Raw genomic sequence first — 21508 nt, forward strand, 5'->3', positions numbered from 1 at the left:
AAAAAAATTCATATTGTAAGATCAAATTAAGAAAAATGGTACCCAAGATTTTCTACTAAAGGGAAGTTACTAGGAAGTTGAGTAATGACTTTTACTTGTTAATTTGGAAACCATAGCAACACAATAAATATTATGTCTCAGCTTGTCTTTCAGTGTTCTTTTGGCATGAGTGTCATGGAAGAATAAACAAAATTAAACACAGTAAACTCTTGAGACCTAGCTACCTTAATTAGTCATTTTCTTTGACAGTTTCACTTGGTATAATTTTGTATTTCAGATTTCTTGAAATTAAAGCATAGTCTGTAAAGCCCTAAATAGCTCAGATGGTAAAGAATCTACCTGCAGTGCAGAGGACCCAGGTTTGATCCCTGAGTCAGGAAGATCCCCTGGAGAAGGAAATGGTAACCCACTCCAGTATTCTTGCCTGGGAAATCCCATGGACAGAGAAACTTGGCGGGCTTCCTGGGGTTGCAGAGAGTTGGACATAGCTGAGGGACACGCACACACACAGCTTACGTTTCTTTCTCATGCCAGTTGCGTGGATTTCGCATTATGGATGTACACGCAGGCTGGCAATTCCGCATTTGGCTCCATTCAGTACCACCATGGTAAATTCCATTTGTGATGCTTTGAATCTGAGGTTCCAGTGGGACAGACCAGTGTTTAACAGCCAGTTGGGTCAGGACTGAGAGAGAAAAGTCTGTGTTGGACGCAGAGATTTGCAGACTCTCACTATCACCCAGGGAGAGAACTTAGGGTGGACATAGGGTAAAGAGAGTGAGATGAAGTCTGGAAGCTTTGGTTACATTGAAGTTTGAGGAGGTAGCCCATGTCAGACTCTGAAGAAGACAGATCACGGAGTCAAGAGGAAAACCAGGAGAGAGAAGCATTGCAGAAAGCCCAGAGAGGAGTGTTTCAGAAGGAACTGAGTGGCAGTGATACGGGAAATCCAGAAAGGACATGCAAGATAAGAAGAGAAAAATTCTACTGGGTTTGGTAGTCAGAGGTCATGAGTGACTTTGGCATGAGCAGTTTCTCTGAAATGACTTGGGCAGAAGCCAGAAAGCAGTCATTTGAAGAGAGTCAGGAGGGAGGTGAGAGAATAGTTGGCCCTGTGTCCATCTCCAAGAGAAGATGAGACAGAATCGAACCAGGATGGGACGGTTTGTCTGTTGGTCACACAGCTTATGGGATCTCAGTTCCCCAGCCAGGGACTGAACTGGGGCCATGGCAGTGAAAGCCCGGAATCCTCACTACTAGGCTGCCAGGGAACTCCCCATTTGTTTGTTTATTAAAGATAGGAGAGGCTTTTAACCTACTTAGGATGAGAAGGACAAACCAATAGAGGGAGAGAGTGCAGGCAGGAGAGATCAGATAGTTGAGGCAGGGTCCCTGGAGAGGGTGGAGTTCCCATCATAGTAGGGAGGGTGTGTGTATGTGTCTATATATAGACACGTCCATCTATGTTTTATATGTACATTGTTATATAACTTTACATGTCTATACATATATTTACCTTGTTATATAGCTGTATAGTAAACTCCTGCCTTTGACTCTTAGGATGATGAATTCAAACTGTTTCTTTTTTTTTTTTTTTAATGAATATAACTTTGTTCCCCCTAGAATAGTGAAATTTGACATGGGGGTTATATTCCAAGGAAACAGGGCACTGTCCATTGGGTGGGATAGATCCTGCTTTACTTGTAGACCCTTAGGACAGATACTTAGAATAGGATTGGCCTTGGTTGAGTTTCTGATTTGGGATGCCAGTGGGAGCCACACTGAGTTTATTTTTGCCCATTTGCTTGTGTTTATTTGACTAAGCAGTAACAGAATCCAAATTTAAAGTTGTAACAATGTAAGGGTGCTTTTGGGTATTGGTGAATTTAGTTAGTTCAGTCATCAGTCATGTCAGACTCTTTGTGACCCCATGGACTGCAGCACGCCAGGCTGCCCTGTCCATCTCCAACTGCCGAAGCTTGCTCAGACTCATGTCCATTGAGTCGGTGATGCCATCCAACCATCTCATCTTCTGTCGTCCACTTCTCCTCCTGCCTTCAATCTTTCCCAGCATCAGGGTCTTTTCCAATGAGTCAGTTCTTGGTGAATTTAACAGTGTGTAATATGGAATAGCAGAGATAGGAGGAGAGTGGGAATGGAGAAAGTGAAGTTAAAATTAGTATCATAGGCAAAAGTGGTAAGGGCCTGCTTGGAAGGAAAATTAAAGGTTGGATTCAAGGGATAATGTAAAGAAAGTTTGATTAAGAAGCAGGAATCCCTGAGGCTGAGTTTTCAACAAAGGTTCCACTTCTGGAGCTTGAAAAAATAGGGAAGCATAGAGTATTCATGGGGATGAGGTTGCTTTTATCCACTCTTAGTGCATGACAAGAGATCCACCAAACAGTTAGAAATGTAGGTCTTGATTTTGGTCAGAGCCCAAGATGTAAGATTTGAGTCATTCTCATTGGTCAATAGTTGAAAATGGGGAGGTAAAAAATGACAGGAAAGGCTGTGTGTAACAAAAGAAGATTGACTACATTTGGTGTAAAGTCCTGGTCAAAGAAAAAAGAGAACCAGAATAGTACATTTTCATAGAAAAGAGAGTCTATGCTAATTGAAAATCATAGGATAATTCATCCAAAGTAAACTTTTATTATATGCCTAAGGCTGTGTTCTTATACTTGGGATATAAAGATATAAGTTGTGGCAACATAGTTAAGAGCGTGAACTGGAATCAGATTCTTAGGATCTGGATCTCAGTTCCAGTACCTGCTAGCCAGGGGATATTAGGCAAATTGCTTCATCTTTCTGTACCTCAAGGGGTTACTTTGTGAATTAAAGGAAAATAACCACCTAGCTTTGCTAAGTGCTCAAATGATGGTAGTAATATTAGTGTGAGGTCTCATCTTTTCTGTCATCTTGAAAGTTTGAGTTTTGATTCTGTGAAGATCATTCTCAAAGCACTGTTCAGTTTTATAAATATTAAGAGCAAAGGTGAGGGTCCCCCCTTTACAGAATTAGTACATTTTGAATCGGGTTGCCAGAGCTTGATCGTTATTTCCCCACTGTCTTCCTTGGAGCAAGATCCTTGAAGAATTACTTATGGTCTATTTAGTAATGTGGTTAAGTAAATCTGAGAAATGCGTTTGTCTTATCCTTTTCTTGGAAATTCATAATGTATATTCTTAAAGATCTGATTTAAAAAAAATTAGCCTGGTATTTTCTAGACTTAAGAAATCATAAGATTCCCTTTCTTCCATTTTATATATTGAATTTTATGTGTTGGTATTTTATATCTTTTATTATTTAATTTAGCATTATATTTTTATGCATTTCTCATTTATTTAAAAAAAATTTTTTTTTTTTTTTTTTGGGCCACACCACGTGGCATGTGGAACTTTCTCGACCAGGAATCAAACCCACGCCCCCTGCTTTGGAAACCTGGAGTCTTAACCACTAAACCACCAAAGAAATCCAATTAGAACTTTTTTAATTGAGATGTACTTCATATACAATAAAACTCACCATTTTAAAGTATACAGTTTTTAGTGGTGGTTAGTGTATTCAGAAGGATGAGCAACCGCTGCCCCTTTCTAATTACAGGAAGTCTCATCTGCACATAAAGAAACACCACACCAGTCAGCAGTCACTCTCCAGCTCCCCCCTGCTCCAGCCCCCAGCAGTCAGTCGTCCACATTCTGGCTTTGGATCTGACTGTTGTGGGCATTTCATATAAGTGGAGTCATGGAGGATGTGGCCTTTCGTGCCTGGCTTCTTTCACTTGGCGTGATGTTTTTAGGGTTCATCCATGTTGTAACCGGTATCAGCACTTCATTCCTTTTTCATAACTGAATAATACTCCATTCTATGGATGATAACCACATTTTTTTTTTTTTTTTTTTTTTTAATATTATTTTATTAGTTGGAGGCCAATCACTTTACAACATTTCAGTGGGTTTTGTCATACATTGACATGAATCAGCCATATAGTTACATGTATTCCCCATCCCGATCCCCCCTCCCACCTCCCTCCCCACCCGACTCCTCAGGGTCCTCCCAGTGCACCAGGCCCGAGCACCTGACTCATGTATCCCACCTGGGCTGGTGGTCCGTTTCACCATAGATAATATACATGCTGTTCTTTCAAAACATCCCACCCTCACGTTCTCCCCCAGAGTTCAAAAGTCTGTTCTGTATTTCTGTGTCTCTTTTTCTGTTTTGCATATAGGGTTATCGCCACCATCTATCTAAATTCCGTATATATGTGTTAGTATACTGTAATGTTCTTTATCTTTCTGACTTACTTCACTCTGTATAATGGGCTCCAGTTTCATCCATCTCATTAGAACTGATTCAAATGAATTCTTTTTAACGGCTGAGTAATATTCCATGGTGTATATGTACCACAGCTTCCTTATCCATTCATCTGCTGATGGGCATCTAGGTTGCTTCCATGTCCTGGCTATTATAAACAGTGCTGCGATGAACATTGGGGTGCACGTGTCTCTTTCAGATCTGGATTCCTCAGTGTGTATGCCCAGAAGTGGTATTGCTGGGTCATATGGCAGTTCTATTTCCAGTTTTTTAAGAAATCTCCACACTGTTTTCCATAGTGGCTGTACTAGTTTGCATTCCCACCAACAGTGTAAGAGGGTTCCCTTTTCTCCACACCCTCTCCAGCATTTATTGCTTGTAGACTTTTGGATAGCAGCCATCCTGACTGGCGTGTAATGGTACCTCATTGTGGTTTTGATTTGCATTTCTCTGATGATGAGTGATGTTGAGCATCTTTTCATGTGTTTGTTAGCCATCTGTATGTCTTCTTTGGAGAAATGTCTGTTTAGTTCTTTGGCCCATTTTTTGATTGGGTCGTTTATTTTTCTGGAATTGAGCTTCAGGAGTTGCTTGTATATTTTTGAGATTAATCCTTTGTCTGTTTCCTCATTTGTTATTATTTTCTCCCAATCTGAGGGCTGTCTTTTCACCTTACTTATAGTTTCCTTTGTTGTGCAAAAGCTTTTAATTTTCATTAAGTCCCATTTGTTTATTTTTGCTTTTATTTCCAATATTCTGGGAGGTGGGTCATAGAAGATCTTGCTGTGATTTATGTCGGAGAGTGTTTTGCCTATGTTCTCCTCTAGGAGTTTTATAGTTTCTGGTCTTACATTTAGATCTTTAATCCATTTTGAGTTTATTTTTGTGTATGGTGTTAGGAAGTGTTCTAGTTTCATTCTTTTACAAGTGGTTAACCAGTTTTCCCAGCACCACTTGTTAAAGAGATTGTCTTTTTTCCATTGTATATCCTTGCCTCCTTTGTCAAAGATAAGCTGTCCATAGGTTCGTGGATTTATCTCTGGGCTTTCTATTCTGTTCCATTGATCTATATTTCTGTCTTTGTGCCAGTACCATACTGTCTTGATGACTGTGGCTTTGTAGTAGAGTCTGAAGTCAGGCAGGTTGATTCCTCCAGTTCCATTCTTCTTTCTCAAGATTACTTTGGCTATTCGAGGTTTTTTGTATTTCCATACAAATTGTGAAATTATTTGTTCTAATTCTGTGAAAAATACCGTTGGTAGCTTGATAGGGATTGCATTGAATCTATAGATTGCTTTGGGTAGAATAGCCATTTTGACAATATTGATTCTTCCAATCCATGAACACGGTATGTTTCTCCAACTGTTTGTGTCCTCTTTGATTTCTTTCATCAGTGTTTTATAGTTTTCTATGTATAGGTCTTTTGTTTCTTTAGGTAGATATACTCCTAAGTATTTTATTCTTTTTGTTGCAATGGTGAATGGTATTGTTTCCTTAATTTCTCTTTCTGTTTTTTCATTGTTAGTGTATAGGAATGCTAGGGATTTCTGTGTGTTAATTTTATATCCTGCAACTTTACTATATTCATTAATTAGCTCTAGTAATTTTCTGGTAGAGTCTTTAGGGTTTTCTATGTAGAGGATCATGTCATCTGCAAACAGCGAGAGTTTCACTTCTTCTTTTCCTATCTGGATTCCTTTTATGTCTTTTTCTGCTCTGATTGCTGTGGCCAAAACTTCCAACACTATGTTGAATAGTAGTGGTGAGAGTGGGCATCCTTGTCTTGTTCCTGATTTCAGAGGAAATGCTTTCAATTTTTCACCATTGAGGGTGATGCTTGCTGTGGGTTTGTCATATATAGCTTTTATTATGTTGAGGTATGTTCCTTCTATTCCTGCTTTCTGGAGAGTTTTAATCATAAATGAGTGTTGAATTTTGTCAAAGGCTTTCTCTGCATCTATTGAGATAATCATATGTTTTTTATCTTTCAATTTGTTAATGTGATAACCACATTTTTTATCCACTCATCAGTTGAACATTTCAGTTGTTTCCATGTTGGAGGCTGTTACGAATGATACTACTGTGAACACTTATGTACAGGCTTTTGTGTGGACACATGTTTCCATTTCCCTAGGTATGTATCTAGAGGTGGATGCTAGGTCTGATGGACTAAGTTTAATGTTTTCAGGAGTTCCTAAGACATCTTCAGTAGCAGCTGCAATCATTTTGCGTCTCCACCAGTGATGTGTTCTGACTTCTCCACATCATTACCAACACCAATTATTTTCCATTTAAAAAATATTTTTGTTAATAGCCATCCTCATGGGTATGAAATGGTATCTCAGTGTGGTTTCGATTTGCATTTCCCTAATGTATAAGTGGATCCACAAAATTCAAACCCATGTTGTTCTAGGGTCAGCTGTATTTGTCTTTTTATTGCATCTCATGTATGTTTCTTTTCTTAAATTCCAAAACAACACAATACAAAATTCTGATGGTTGAGAAGTCCCTAAGGTAGAAGCATTCAAACTGTAATACATGTTTAGGTCTCATGTTTCCCTTTGCATGGTTCCTAGTTATTAGTTGAGTGATAAAGTGAACATTCAGTGAGTTTAGAAGGTTTATAATTCAGCACAGTCTAGAGCATTTGTTCCAAGGATAATCAAAGCCCATGTTTTCTTCCACTTGCCCCAAGCATTTAGTGAGAAATAAGATTTAATTCTATGCAAATATATCTTTCTTTATTGTGTTTTCATTTTCACTGCTCTATGGAGAATAAATTTCTATACCTATTCAATTACAAATTATTTCCTTTAACCAGCTTTTATATGTCCAAAATTTCAAAACATAATAATCAGAATAATGTTTAGAAACCTGGTCCAGTGCTTACTAGATTTACTGGTAATTTCTGAACCTGAATTTCCAGTTCCTGAATTTTCCTATTAACTTTACTTAAAAGTTTAGGTCATATCAGCCGAAAGGCCATACAGATACTTCAATGAATTAGGCTCCTGAATACTTCTGATTTCATTCACATCTTATGCTGACTTTTAAATTAACTAATCTTTCTTTGTGGTAAAATAAACATAACATGAAATCATTTTGATCATCTTCAAGTGTACAATTCAGTGATGTTAAGTACATTTAAACTGCTGTGCAGTCACGACCATTGTCCATCCTCAGAATTTTTTCAGCATCCTTAGTAAAACTCTGTACCCACTAAAATAACAACTCCCATCCCCTTCTTCCCACACTAGACATCACTGTTCTACTTTCTATCCCTGTGGTATTTGACTATTTTAGAAACTTGAGATAAGCAGGAGCATTTAATATTTGTCCTTTTGTGTCTGGCTTATTTCACTTAACAGTGTCTTCAAAATTCATCAAAGTTGTTGCATATAGTCAGAGCTTCCTGCTGTTTAAAGGATACATAATATTCCATTGTATGGAAAATGTAGGTACCTTTTCTTTATTCATTCATCTGCCGATAGACATTTGGGTGGTTATACCTTTTGGCTCTCATGGGTAATACTGCTATGAACATTTGGTGTGTGAATGTCTGTTTGAGTCTTTACTTTCCGTTCTTTTGTATATGTACCCAGAAGTGGAATTATTGGGTCAAGTGGTGATTCTGTGTTTAATTTTTATTAACCAACCTTTGTTTTGAACTTAGTTCAATCCTTTTGACCCTTTATTGTTTTATCTTTTTAATTTGTATCTGTGAGAGTGGATTAAAACTCATCTGTGGTAGCTCTTTGACACAATTGTATCCTGAGGGGAAGGTGCTGGTGTTGCTGCTTTGAAGTGTGGTTTGTGTACCTATAATTTGACTGTTTAAACATATATCAGTATATCTAGTATTATGGGTAAAAGTCTAGAAGGCTTATTATCTTAGTGATTTTTAAAAAAATTTTGAATGAGACTTGAAATTTCTAATCCAGTTCTGAAAATATAAAGAAATACTGTTGTAAACAAACAAACATGAAATTAACATATGATACAGTATTATTTGGGCTTCCCTTATGGCTCAGCTGGTAAAGAATCCACCTGCAGTCCTAGAGACCTGCCTTGGCTGGGAAGCTCCCCTGGAGAAGGGAAAAGCTCCTCACTCCATTATTCTGGCCTGGAGAATTCCATGGCCTGTATAGTCCATGGGATCGCAAAGAGTTGGACACGACCGAGTGACTTTCACTTCACTTCACAGTATTATTAACTAAAATACAGGTTTTACTCAAATCTTACAAAATTTTATGCTAGGATCTATTATTTGTTTTCATACCTTATTTAAAATTTCACATTAAATTTAGTTGCATTGAGCAGCATTAGCGGAATGCAACAAATTCTGATAAATGTCTTTTCATTTTTATTCTATTACACATATTTCCTAACTTTATTTGTTATGACTTCTTATATACACTCATCATTTAAGTGGACGTTTAATTTCCATATACATGGGGTTTTTTTAAGCATCTTTGACATTAGGTTCTCATTTTGATACTAATTTCTCATTTAAAGGCTTTATTTGCAGTCATGCTCTGTGTTTTTCCTGTCTTGTAAATTTACTGAGGCTTTCAGTGGCTGAGTTTAAGATCTCTCTTGGTAAATGTCACATTGCACTTGGAAATATGTGGGTTAATTTCAAATGTTTTTGATATTGATTTCTAACAATTCCACAGTGTTAAGAGGTATATATGATTTCATATGATTTCAATACCTTTAGACCAGGAAATTTTTGCACCTTGTTTTATGTCCCTGGATATGTTCCAGTGTCTCCTGGTTTATAATCTATGGGAATTCGAATAGAATTTGTATCCTGCTGTTGTCTGAAAATTGTATAAATCCTAATTATGTTGGATTGGTTCACGGTGCTTTTCAGGTCTATTATATCTTTCTACTTTTCTATGTATTTTATTAATTTTTGAGAATTTGATTTTGGAACTCCAGCTAAAAATCTTAATTTACTTAAAATGCTTGTAATGTATAGTGGAACTATATGTAATTTTGTTCTGTGTTTTCCAAGTCTCCTATAAATGTGTTATCATACTTCTATAATTTAAAAAAAAATGTAAAAATGTATCACTATAAGAGTACAGTACACATCTTGTCTTACCAGATTGGAATGACCATTGGTTATTAGCCCCTTGCTATTCCTACTATCAGGAACCTGGAAGCAATGTATAAAAAAGAAACAGATAAAGTAGTTTTGAAACCTCTTTATCTTCTTAAAACTTGCTGTATTTAAATACCATCTCCAAGGGAGGTAACTTCCGAGTTTTGCTTAGAGTTGGCTGAGCAGCAAAGAGGAGGGTGTGTTTGTGGCCCTGAGGCCCGTGGTCTTTCTGTTGTATGGCAGTTAGGTCCCTTCCCTTTTGTTGTGCAAGAAATTGTACCATTAGAGAATAAATTTCAACTACCTATAATTCCGTTTGGTTAGAGAACTCCCATTTTAGAATAGATTGTGCAGAATTAGCCACAGATATCAGAAGGATTAAATCGGCATTCTTGATATATTTCTAAGGGAGGCTGCAAGTGTAGATGTATTTATTATGTGCTGAAGCATAACTTAGCCTTGAAGTCTTTTTCTGTAAAGTACACATTCTGGTAAGAATGTGGTGATCACTCATAGAGGGGGAGAGAAGGTGGAGAGTGTAGGCGTATTTTTAAATTAACTACTTAATTATTTGGCCGCGCTGGGGCACTTCATTGCTGAGTGGGCTTTCTCTAGTTGCAGGGAGCTGGTGCTGCTCCTCGTTATGGTGTGAGGGCTTCTCATTGCAGCAGCTTCTCTTGGGTAGCATCAGCTCTAGGCGTGCAGCCTTCAGTAGCTGTGGTGCCTGGGTTTAATTTCCCCGCAGCATGTGGAATCTTCCCTGACCAGGGCCTGAACCCGTGTCCCCTGCATTGCCCCGTGAGTTCCTATCCACTGGACCACCAGGGAAGCCTGAGTGTAGGTGTTTTAAAGAGAGAGGCCATTGGAACATTCATGTGAGAAAAACTAAGTGCTCTGGAGATGATGGTGTGAGAGCGTAAGGATGGTAGATTGCAATTCACTTTGCAGGGTTTTTGCTACTAAAACATATAAAACTGACTAGGAAAATGCCAAACTTAAGATAGTTGAATAGTAATTCTTACACCGTCATGCTGCTTAGAGGCCTACTGGACCTTGCCTGGCCAAACCCGCTGCCCCTTCCTGCAGGCGTCCTTCCCTTAAGCAGTGTGTTTCTCTCTCGGCTAGACTGTGAAGTCTTTAGGCAGAAAGGGCATGTCCTACTCTGTATTTTTTGCACTCAGGATAGTGCTTATGCACAGGAGATCCTTCTGAACCTTGGCTGAGTCTCTTCTTAGTCTGAGAGTGCCTGCAGGCTCAGTTGCTCAGTTGTGTCCAACTCTATGTGACCCCGTGTACGTAGCCCGCCGGGCCCCTCTGTCCGTGGGATTTCCCATGTACCCCAGTGTCCTTGCCCCCACTCCAGGGGATCTTCCTGACCCCAGGATGGAACCCACGTCTCTCCTGTCTCCTGCACTGGCAGGTGGGCTCTTTACCATTGTGCCCGCTGGGAGGCCCTCCTACTGTGAGACTAGGGCACAAATACTGTCACAACAGGAGAAGCGGCAGCTACTGTCCTTATCAGAGGAGTCTGAATCAGAGTTACAGTCCAGCCAAGAAGCCAGGAAAGCACTCCCAGAGAAACCACAGAGATTTTTTTAGTTTCGTATGGTACATCAAGCTGTTTTGTTGTCTCATTTCCTTGATACACCAGCCCGTGGCCTGGAAATCTCTTGTTTGTTTAGCAGACACCGAGGCATGAAAGTTACAGGGTGACAGAAGCATGTAATTTTAATACCATATAATATATTTAACACAGTGTAAGAAGTCACAGTAGGGACATGTGCGTAGGGCATTCTCTGTGACAGAGGGGCTGGAGGAACTCTTAATAGAAAGTAGTGTGGTTGCTGAATGAGAGAGAAGGGAGAATACCTCCTGCCAGCAAACAGTCTTCTGTGAAGAGAGGCTGAACCTCCCAGCCCAGGAGATGGAGTCCAGGAATGGAGGTGGGTGGATGGATGCAGCTGGTGAAGCTGGGGCCAACTGAGGGAAAAAAGCAGAGAACTGACTGGGAGAAACCTTATCTCTGTTTTTGCTCTTCATCTCCTGTCTTCTCTTTGTGCTGCTGCTGGTAAGTTGCTTCAGTCGTGTCTGACTCTGAGCGACCCCATAGACGGCAGCCCACCAGGCTCCCCCGTCCCTGGGATTCTCCACGCAAGAACGCTGGAGTGGGTTGCCATTTCCTTCTCCAATGCATGAAAGTGAAAAGTGAAAGTAAAGTCACTTAGTCCTGTCTGACTCTTAGCGACCCCATGGACTGCAGCCTACCAGGCTCCTCCGTCCGTGGGTTTTTCCAGGCAAGAATACTGGAGTGGGGTGCCATTCCCTTCTCCCTCTTTGTGCTGGTCTGTGGAATTTTTGCTTTAATGATGAGTAAGGGGGAGCCCCTAGAGTATTTTACAGAGCAGAATGATTGATTTGATCAGAAATGTGTTTTGTAAGGCAGACTGGCAGTCATGTAACCACATAGATGATGAATTGTAGAGTCGAGTCTGGAGTCAGATAAACGGATTTGGAGGCAGTTGCAGTGTCTAAGAGATAGAGTTCTTATTATATGATTTCATTTATATGCTGTGTCCAGAAGAGGCAGATTCATAGAGACAGAAAGTAGACCAATAGTTGCCCAGGGCTGGGGTTGGGTAATGGGAAATTACGACTAATGGGTACAGGTTTTCCTTTTGGGGTGATGAAAGTATCATTAGATGGTAATGATAATTGTGCGACTTTGTGAATATACTTAAAAACCCACTGAATTGTATGTTTTTAAGTGGTCAATCTGATGGCTTGTCAGTTATTATCGCAGAGAGAAAGGGAGGAAGAGTTCCTGAAATAAGCAGGAATAGTGAGCATAAAGAAAGCGAGATGGGTTAGAGGGAAACGCAACCCAGGAGTTGACAGCTTGGGTTGTCAGGTCAACCCAAGAGTTGGTCAAGAATTGACAGAAGAGTGAATGTTGGCGATGCTCACAGTGAAATAGGGGCCAGCCCTGCCATTTCTAAACTGATGGGGAAAGAAATTCTGGAAAAAGCAAGTTTGGAGGAACCTACAATGGACAGTGCGAAATGTTTTGAGTATGTTATCAAGTCAGGCAGTGTGCATAAAGGCCCGGATTGCAGGAGACTCTGGCACTAGAAAAGGAAGTGAGTTATGAAGGGGATGAAGAGGGGTAGACCGAAGAGGTCGTCAGTCTGCTGGTGGACAACGCCGTGTCCCCACTCTTTCTGACTCTCTATCCTCCAAGCTGATCTCGAGGGGTGGTGCTGGAACCACTGGTTTTTAAATAATGCTCAGTCTTTCTGTTACTTTGCAGGCAGAGGCAAGACTGGCAGCAAAGCGGGCAGCCCGGGCCGAAGCAAGGGATATCCGCATGAGAGAACTGGAGCGGCAGCAGAAAGAGGTAATTGGAGAAAATACCCTGATTTTGTGTTATTTCCCCCCCCAGATCAGTGTGTGGCTAGTTTCCTTCTGAAGTAAACCTGGCTCCTTTTGAAATACTGGGAATAGAGTAACCTGATGTATGTGTTTTAACGAGCCATTTCTGTGTCAGCAAGTTAAGTACAATATTTGTTTGAAATCGTAACAGCAGACACCTGTATACCTCTTTTCATAAGTTACTGTTGTGTTATAAGTCCTTGTAATAGCCAAAAAAGACTTAGAGATGACAGGATTATTTACTGTAGTCCTAAATGTCCTAGAATTTTTACTGTATTATGATAAATACATAGTTAAGCTATGCAGCTTAACTACATAGTTAAACTCTGTGAAAGCATACAACCTTATAGTTTGTAAGCATACTTAATAATGGAGGAAAATATTCATAAAAGAAAATGGAAAAAAACCCCACAATTGTAGCACTTTTAGGACTCCAGTCTTGTGTTACAAAAACTAGTATCCATATATAGATCAAAAACTACTGGAAAGAAGTGATTACTCTCAGTACTTGGTTTATCTATGGTGGGATTATGATTGGTTTTATGTTACACTTTTGTATAGCTAATACATTTCCATCTGTTTTAATTATCAGTGAGAAAAGCAAAAAAAAAAAAAAATTCTAACTAGACATATAGAAATTGGGCTGCTTTAAAAAGAAAACAAATACTCTTTTTTACTCTTTCCTTCTGACAATGACCTGACTTTGAAAATTCCCATAAAAAACATTTCTGATGTTTTAGTTCAAAGCGGGGATAAAGCTACAGGGCAATATTAAACACTTTATTTTGGGGTTTGTGGTGAATTTTCTGTTAATGAGTTAAAGAGTTGTATATAGAGTCCATATTGTCACAGCTCAAAAACAAAGCCAAAAGCAGTTAATGTATTGCTAATTTTTTTTTTTTTACCCCGTAGCTTCAAATATTGAATGCAGTTCTTGACTTGAGATGAAATGTTACAATACAATGCGTTGTCTTTCATACTCCTAAAATTGTCGTGAACTATAAGAATAGAGTTATTAGGTTTAAGTTTTATTTGTAGTTCTCTAAGCTGCAGACTGAACATATTTAGCTTAGTATGTTGTGTATTTTTAATGTGTAACTTTGAATTAACAATCATTGCCTTGCAGGACAAATGTATGTGATTAATGTAAGACTTTCCATAGCAGACAGTATGTTGGAAACTTGAGTTTGTGGAACTTTTGCGTTTGTAGCACTCTCATCATTCCTTTGATCGGAAATGGGGACAGATTCAGAAGTGGCTGGTAGGCCAGAATTGCCTGCCCTGCATGTTGTGATCAGTTGCTGAAATATGCAATCTCAAAGTAAAACATTGACTAATCATTTGCCAAGTAGGAGTGTTTATCATGTTTGAACCTAAAGGTCAGCGAGTGTCTCTTCTGCCTGTAGTGGACCAAATGTGTGCTTGGAGTCCAGCCATTTTTGTTGTGGTTACAGCCTCACGCTCATCTCATAAATGCTCCTGACCAAGAAAGATTGAGTAAATGAATGTGTTTTCTCTCTCTGGATCTGTTCTTCTGTCCCTAAAATTTGCCCACCCCTCTCCCTCCCGCCTTCTCCCCTGTCCCTTTCTTCCTTTCTCTCTTTTTTAAAAAGCTATATCATCAGGTTCTTCATAGAAAGATGAACCAAATCATTCTTTCATCCCCTGTGAAAATTGCTTTTATTTTGTTAGTTCTCTCAGTTTCCTTTCAAGTCTTACACTGTCATTCCCAAATTTGTTAGCTGCAAGAGCAAACCAGTAATGTTTGAATTACTGTGAGTCATTCCTAAATTTGAGCTTTTTTCAGTGTTGACAAGTGCCCTAGCTGCCTCTGATTGCAGGGGTTCTTAGCTTGGTGTATGAATAGGCTTGAGGGATGGAGTAAGAACATCTCACGACAGGTTTTGAGTGTGTGTATGTTTTCTTGTGAAATGGCCACAGAAATTTTTATCATCAGATTCTCAAAAGGAGTCTGTGATCCCTAAGAGGTTAAGAGCCACTGTTTAATCGCTTCTTAACAAGTAACTTTCATAAGCAAATCCCTTCTAGAATAGCATTTTAAGGTATAACTAGAATTTAAATATTTATGATTGTATTTACCTACAAATTTTAAAGCTTCATCATACTTCTCATTGTGATATTTTAGAAAAGAGAGAAAAAAGATGTTTGGTTACTTAAAATTAAGCAACTCCTCATGTATGTGTTTGTTATTTTGGAGTGGAATCTGTCCTTTCTTGTTATTAAAGCTAGCTTATTTTTTTATTCAAGTGTCTTCTGCATGTGACTGGCTTAATATTACTGATAATGTCTTAAGAATATTTTTGCATGAGTTAAGAGAAATAATTCTTAATTGCAAAAGTGGAAATATTAATTTCTTCTTATAATTATGTATTATAATTCTCAAGTTAAATTGCCTAGGATTTTAATATCTTAGGGCAGATCAAAGCATTAAAGAAGAAAAGCCTATGTTAAAAGTCTAATATTTAATTCTTACGTCAAAAGGAGCAGTTTGGGTTAGGGTTTAAAATGCAGGTGTCCGAGTCTTAAATAATAGGTAGGATTTGGACAGGCAGAGAAGGTGGGGTTTAGTTTCAGATAGAATAATTAACATTCCAACCCCTTCTGGCACTTCTTTCAAACTGATTTTTCCTCTTACTTCTTGTCCTTGTCTTTCTGGCTGCTTTCTGTCTATAAACTTATCATAGGAGTTGGCATGTGATCGTCACAGTGTAAAATATGAATTACTAATAAATTTGTAATAAATAATGCAGAGACAAACAGTTAGGTTATCGACTACTAGAAGGAAGAGTCTTCCTATATTAAAAATTTCTCCTAATTTCTCCCAGCCTATATGGGCTTACATTTTATTCCATAGTTTTCTGAACTCATTAGGTCATTTTTTCCAAACGGTGCTAAAAAGAAAGCTGTGTAAATCTAGAGATACTCCAATACTTACTGTGTTGTTATTTAGATTTATTTTTATAATAGGCATAATTAAGGATAAGTATGAATTCATCTGTCTTTGCTGCATGTTTAATGGGATGTGCTCTTTAGAGGCAGGTTTTTAAAAGTGCTCCTGTGTGGTAGGTGGAATGAAAAGAAAGGATAGAATAAAGAGAAGACTGAACATTAAACCTTGTATTGATATGTCACCCTGGTACCCCAAATAACACTAGGAGCGGGCACATGGAATTAACTTAAACTAACAAAGCTAACTAGCCTAGAACTTGTTACCACTTAGTAAGCTGTACCTACTCTGCTGGGCTAACACTCATGCCCCCCAAAGTTTTGTGATACATCACCTGATAGTCAAAGAGAGGAAAGAAACTTGCTTGGCTTCTTACAGATTACATGTATATATTACATAACAAAAACCGTGAATCAGTGATGAATTCTTAAAGATCAGAACACCATGTTGAATATTGAATTACTGAATCATCCTGGTACATATAAACAGACTTCTGAACAGATTTGATCAAATGCATCAATGTACACGACAGATGACAACCAGGCATTTTTTGGAATTGTATTCAAAGATCATGACCAAAACAAAGCATTAAATTGTGGTGTTTCTGTTGAATTAATGTTGCTGGATTCACGATGAATGATCAGGCATAGCCACATCTAATTGTTCCATCTGCGTGATGATCATGCTGCATTGCCATGGGGTATTGACGTTTTGGTGCGTTTTGGGGAAAGCGGGGCAATTAGCTGTGAACCCAGTTGGCCAGTGGTGTGTAGATTCTTAGTCAATGCAAATTGACACTCCAAACTTTGAAATTCTGAAAGATCAGAAGTTTCTTACAGTTGATAAGGTTCTAGGGACTAGTCATTTAATTTCACATGACTTAGTACTTAATGCCACAGTGCTAATAGCTGAATATGGAAAAAATTAGTATTACTTTAGTTAATTGGATTTTTTTGTGTGTTTTGTTTTCACAGTCTTCATAAGGCATAACTTCTGAAGCAACTTTATCACCTCTAAAGTATTTACTCAGTTTCCCCTAATTATAAGTAGTTTTTCATATTAACTATACAGAATCAGGGGCTATTTCATTTAGTTGTTCTTTACTTTCCCAGTTAGAGTGGTAAAAGAAAAAACTTTTTTGCAATGAGCACAAAATTATAACCCAAACCTCTTTAAAAGAATACATTTTCACCATAAACTACATCTATAATAAATATTTCTTCCTGCCTTGCATAAACTAACATCATAAATAGATCAAAGTCTGCTTTTAATGCTGACCTCAATTTCTGTTGGTTAAGTATACTTACTTATTTTTATCTTGGTATATTGTGCTCTCTTGGTCAATACAGAGTACATTCTATAGAGTACAATATATAGAGTACATTCTACAAATGGCCGACATACATGCACTTGTTCAAATGAAAACATTGCTAAGATGACTTCTACTTCCCTTCCAGCTGAGGGACGTGACTGCCCCAGCCTCAGCTCTGAGGAAACTCACCTCTGTGCTCAGTTCTGATAGACAGACGCTCAGTGGTTAACTGTCCCTGTGCTTTCTCCTTCCCCAGGAAGAGTCGGAAAGGGCCAGGCATTCCCACAGACCCAGTCATCACCGTCCTTCTCTGGTTTGTAATAGCCTACAGACTTGCCTCTGATGCTTTTCCTCGTCAGCCTGCTGCAGCCGCTCACGCGCCTTCACTGTTTGTTTTTATCTCATCAGGGGGTTGAGGATGCGCTGTCCATCCGAAGTCTTGGCAGTCACGGGGTTGGTATTTTAAGTTGTTTACACCCCAATAGCAAAGCTATCCCTTTGTCTTTTCTAAAAAAAGAGAGAAAATATTGGCAAAGTTCTTTTCATTGGAAAATGATATTTTTCTCTCAAATTATTGCTATAAGTAAATCAATTCTAAAATCATAAATATTTGTCTATTAACATGTATATCTGCTTTTTTTTCTATAAAAGGACTTTTGATTTTGGAAAATCATCACAAAATAAGATTGATTTTATAAAATAACACCTGCATGGTTCTAACTTTCAAATTTTTCCTACTTTCAGATTTTTTTTTAAATAATCATTTTTTTAATAAAATTTATTATTTGGGGGCATGGGTGACTAGTTATAGTTTTATTCAGTGGAAAAATTGAACTGATTTTCAAAATGCCTGTCTTACCATATTTATAGAAATGATCATGCTTCAATATTTTGATTAATATTTTGTAGTTTGTCTCAAGTATTTAGTGTACATCATTGTAAATCAAAATAAATGAGAAATTGCTCATTAAAGGCTTGCATATTGTGCCAAAAAAGCTGATCTCTATTCTTAATGAATTGTGTTTTAAGTCTTAGAGCAATGCTTTTAATTTGTACATTGTTAATATAGTATATGTGCTTATATCTAGATTTTTTCATCAGTAAAATTCTATTCTTGTTAAGATCTGTATTTGTTAATATCGCCAGGTCTAGTTTTCTTCCTGTCTTGTATAATGTTCCTATCTTGCATTTTTTTCCTATCCTGAAAATACACTGTATTAAAACTGAGTGTGTTCTGGTATACTAGTTATTGATATGTTTGCATTCTTAAATAGTCTTTTACTCTGGTTATATTTCTTTTTTTTTTTTTTAATTCACTTACATTCTTAAGACCATATTTTATTTTTTAGATAATTTTCCTTTTGCTAAAATCTGTTGCATATTGGCTGAGTGCAGCTTTTTCCCATAAATTTTGCACATGCATATGCACTAAATTGAATGGCAGGCGAGATGATGTTTTCTGAACGTACAGTTGTTCCCAAGAGTGGTTATATTTCTTATTGGTGAATGTAATCTACTGTCTTTTTGAAATAAATTAGTAAGCTAGTACTTGAATCATAAACATTTTGGTTGATTATAAAAGTTTAGATTTATAAGAATATTAAAAAGCCTTTATAGAAATCTAACTAGTGGCTTAAGAATGATTTTTAAAGGAAAAGAGCTTTAAGATAATAAATTTGTCATGCTTCTCCCTGGAGAGATTTTGGTGCTTTTTTTTCTCACAGGGAGTTAACAAAAACTTAAAAGTTGAGCTTGGAGGACTTTGAAAATAATCCCATCTCACCTCTTCTTAAAAAATATATGACTTATTATAATGTTCATAGTGTGAAGTTCACAGTCTTCAAGCTGGTTATTTGTAAATTTGCATGGGAAACTTACATATTAGTTTAACCTAATGGTAAAGCCATCCAAGTTCGACCTAATTTGTTTTTAAAACAAATCTGTAAACAAAAAATAAATCTGCAGTTAAATAAGGAATTGTTTACTCAGTGTCTACAAAATGAGATTGATTTTCATTTCATGGAAATTACATCATTAAATAAATTTAAGATATAACTGGAACTCAAATAGTATTTTATTTCATTATGGTAGTTATGAAAATTTGCTATTATGTAGCAAAAAGTAAAACTCCTAATATTTTTAAAAAGCAGTCTGTGAACTTCAAGATTAGTAAAATTTTTACCTTGTAGAGACTTCAGTACTACTGTGAGTATACATTTAGAATATTTAAGTTTTTAGACTTTCTTAGAAATGTCTGATTTGAAATGAAAGCTTACTAATAACACAGTATAAAAGAAATATAGTTAAGTTTTTTTCTTTTTTCTAACTTGATAATTTTGGGAGTTTTAAATTTTCATCAGATTATTGCTTTTTAGAATAACTTTACCATCTACATTATACCAAAAATGTAGACAACTTGCGTTCTCTGTAAAAATATATGTTATGGCTTAAAACCCTGACCTAAATTTTATTGGGGTTTGCTATATTATTTGGGGTTTGGTATTTCTTTTCTAGTTATTTTTTTAAACTTATGAGCTGTATATTAAAAAGTTTAAGACTTTTGGACCTTGTATTTGGTACATGAACATCAGCAGTACTTGGATATGAGGAAGATGTGTTTATGGTTTTATGCCACATTCTTCGGACTTTGATCTCTCCTTTTGTCCACTTAACTGCTTTCTTTGAAAGGTGTCCTGCCTGAAGCTATGTGGGGCTAGAGATGGTATCAATGCTATAGACATTCTGTATAAAAATAGAGCAGAGATGGTTCAAGATGGTTCAAGATGGTAGGTTTGGGGAAGGAAGATTAAATCAAAGCCCTGAGTTTAGAATTGAAACAGTGCTTCTTTAAAAAGCAATCTACCTTTAAAAAAAAAAATCTGACTGACTGTCTTGAAATACAAGAAGACTATAAGGAAGAGATCCGAAATTAGAAAATGAGGTGATCTTGAATCAGAGTGGTAGGGATACATCACAGTTTTCACTGGTGGAGAGCTTTACTGTTGTTTTTTATTAGTTCCTATTTATGTATTAGTGGCTTTAGTATAATTTTAATGAATTTAATTTTAATATGCTTGGAATTTTTTATTCTGTCATTTACTCCTACACTGTTTAATTCCGTGGAAGAACCCATCGAAGGACGTTACAGGGACACATTGGAGCCGAGCCCGTACACCCAGAAGTGAAGACCTCGTGGCTTGTAGCCCAGAGAAATGTGCAGCGTTAGTACTGTGCATTCACTGATGACTCACAGCGCCCCGGGGACTTGAGCAATAGGTCCATTCCCACAGAAACAAACACTTGCCGAACTTTTGTTTCTGTAGCCTGCTTTTTAATACTTTTTATAATAGCAAGTTTGGAAATATTTTGTTTAGCTAGAGTCTTTAATATTTTCAGTTCTCCCTTCTTTGATGAATCATTTGTTTTTAAACAACTTAAATACCAACTGTCACATACTGGAGGATCCTTTTTGTTCACCGGGTGTACAACCAGTAGTAGTGATTGGGATGTCCAAGTTGTGGATTTTCCTATCAGATTCAGCAGTTTTTAAAACTGAGGGAATTCCCTGGCGGTCCAGTGGTTAGAACTCCACTCTTCCAATGCTGGGGCCCTGATCCATCCCTGGTCGAGGAACTAAGATCCTGCAAGCCTCACAGCGCAGCTGAATGAATGGATAAACATAATAAAACTATCTGAGCTCTGCATTATATTTTGGAAAAAGAAAATAAAAATAGATCATTTTCAGTTCAACTTGTTTAATCTTATGCTTTTGCAGAAGATCAGGTGTTACAGAGAGGATGAGAACTAAGACTGATTCCTTCAATGAACTTACCTGTTTTGGAGGATGGAATAGTTTATATGCAGAAATGTGTGATTTGAGTAATACATGTTTTGGTCATGGGTTTGTTTTTTTTTTTTTAAACAAAAAAGATATTTTGTTAACAGAGAAGTCGCAGGTGAAACTTTCATAGAGAGGGAACTTTATTTTCAGTGAAATGTCATTCACCACAATGACTTGACCATGTTCATCATTTACCACCAAATGCACACCATTAGGCATTTTAGAAAATTTTGGATAAACAAGATTTTTTTTACACATGGTAGTAAAAACACACTTTATATTCTGTTTTCATGATAATATAAGGAAAGTATGCAAATGCAGATATTTTGCTTCAGTACCTGTTAGTATTTATTGCAAAATCATTTTCACCGAATTTAATTTTGCCAGTGGTAAAATTATACCACTTAGCCTTATACTTATGAAATACATTTTGGGGAGTTTCTGCAATATTTTTTGTGAATGATCATCTCATTAAGCATGAATTGAAACCTTTGTTCTGTCTGAAATATTATTTTAATGCTTTATTAGAACTAC

General features: G+C 37.4%; 1 protein-coding gene across 12 annotated transcripts in view; it reads left to right on the forward strand.

Moving 5' to 3' along the window:
• Positions 1–21508, forward strand: part of LRRFIP2 (LRR binding FLII interacting protein 2) — a 109600-nt gene that overhangs the window by 32824 nt on the left and 55268 nt on the right. For 5 of the 12 annotated variants that reach the window (XM_065932972.1, XM_065932975.1, XM_065932973.1 and 2 more), the window contains exons 3-6: positions 12732–12818; positions 14064–14114; positions 17390–17446; positions 17542–17586. In XM_065932972.1, the coding sequence (XP_065789044.1) occupies positions 12732–12818; positions 14064–14114; positions 17390–17446; positions 17542–17586 (240 nt within the window). The remainder of the gene's footprint in view (positions 1–12731; positions 12819–14063; positions 14115–17389; positions 17447–17541; positions 17587–21508) is intronic. The other 7 variants (XM_065932982.1, XM_065932979.1, XM_065932981.1 and 4 more) reach the window with 2 other exon arrangements.

Source organism: Muntiacus reevesi, chromosome 4 (genome assembly GCF_963930625.1).
Source record: "Muntiacus reevesi chromosome 4, mMunRee1.1, whole genome shotgun sequence".
NCBI lineage: Eukaryota > Metazoa > Chordata > Mammalia > Artiodactyla > Cervidae > Muntiacus > Muntiacus reevesi.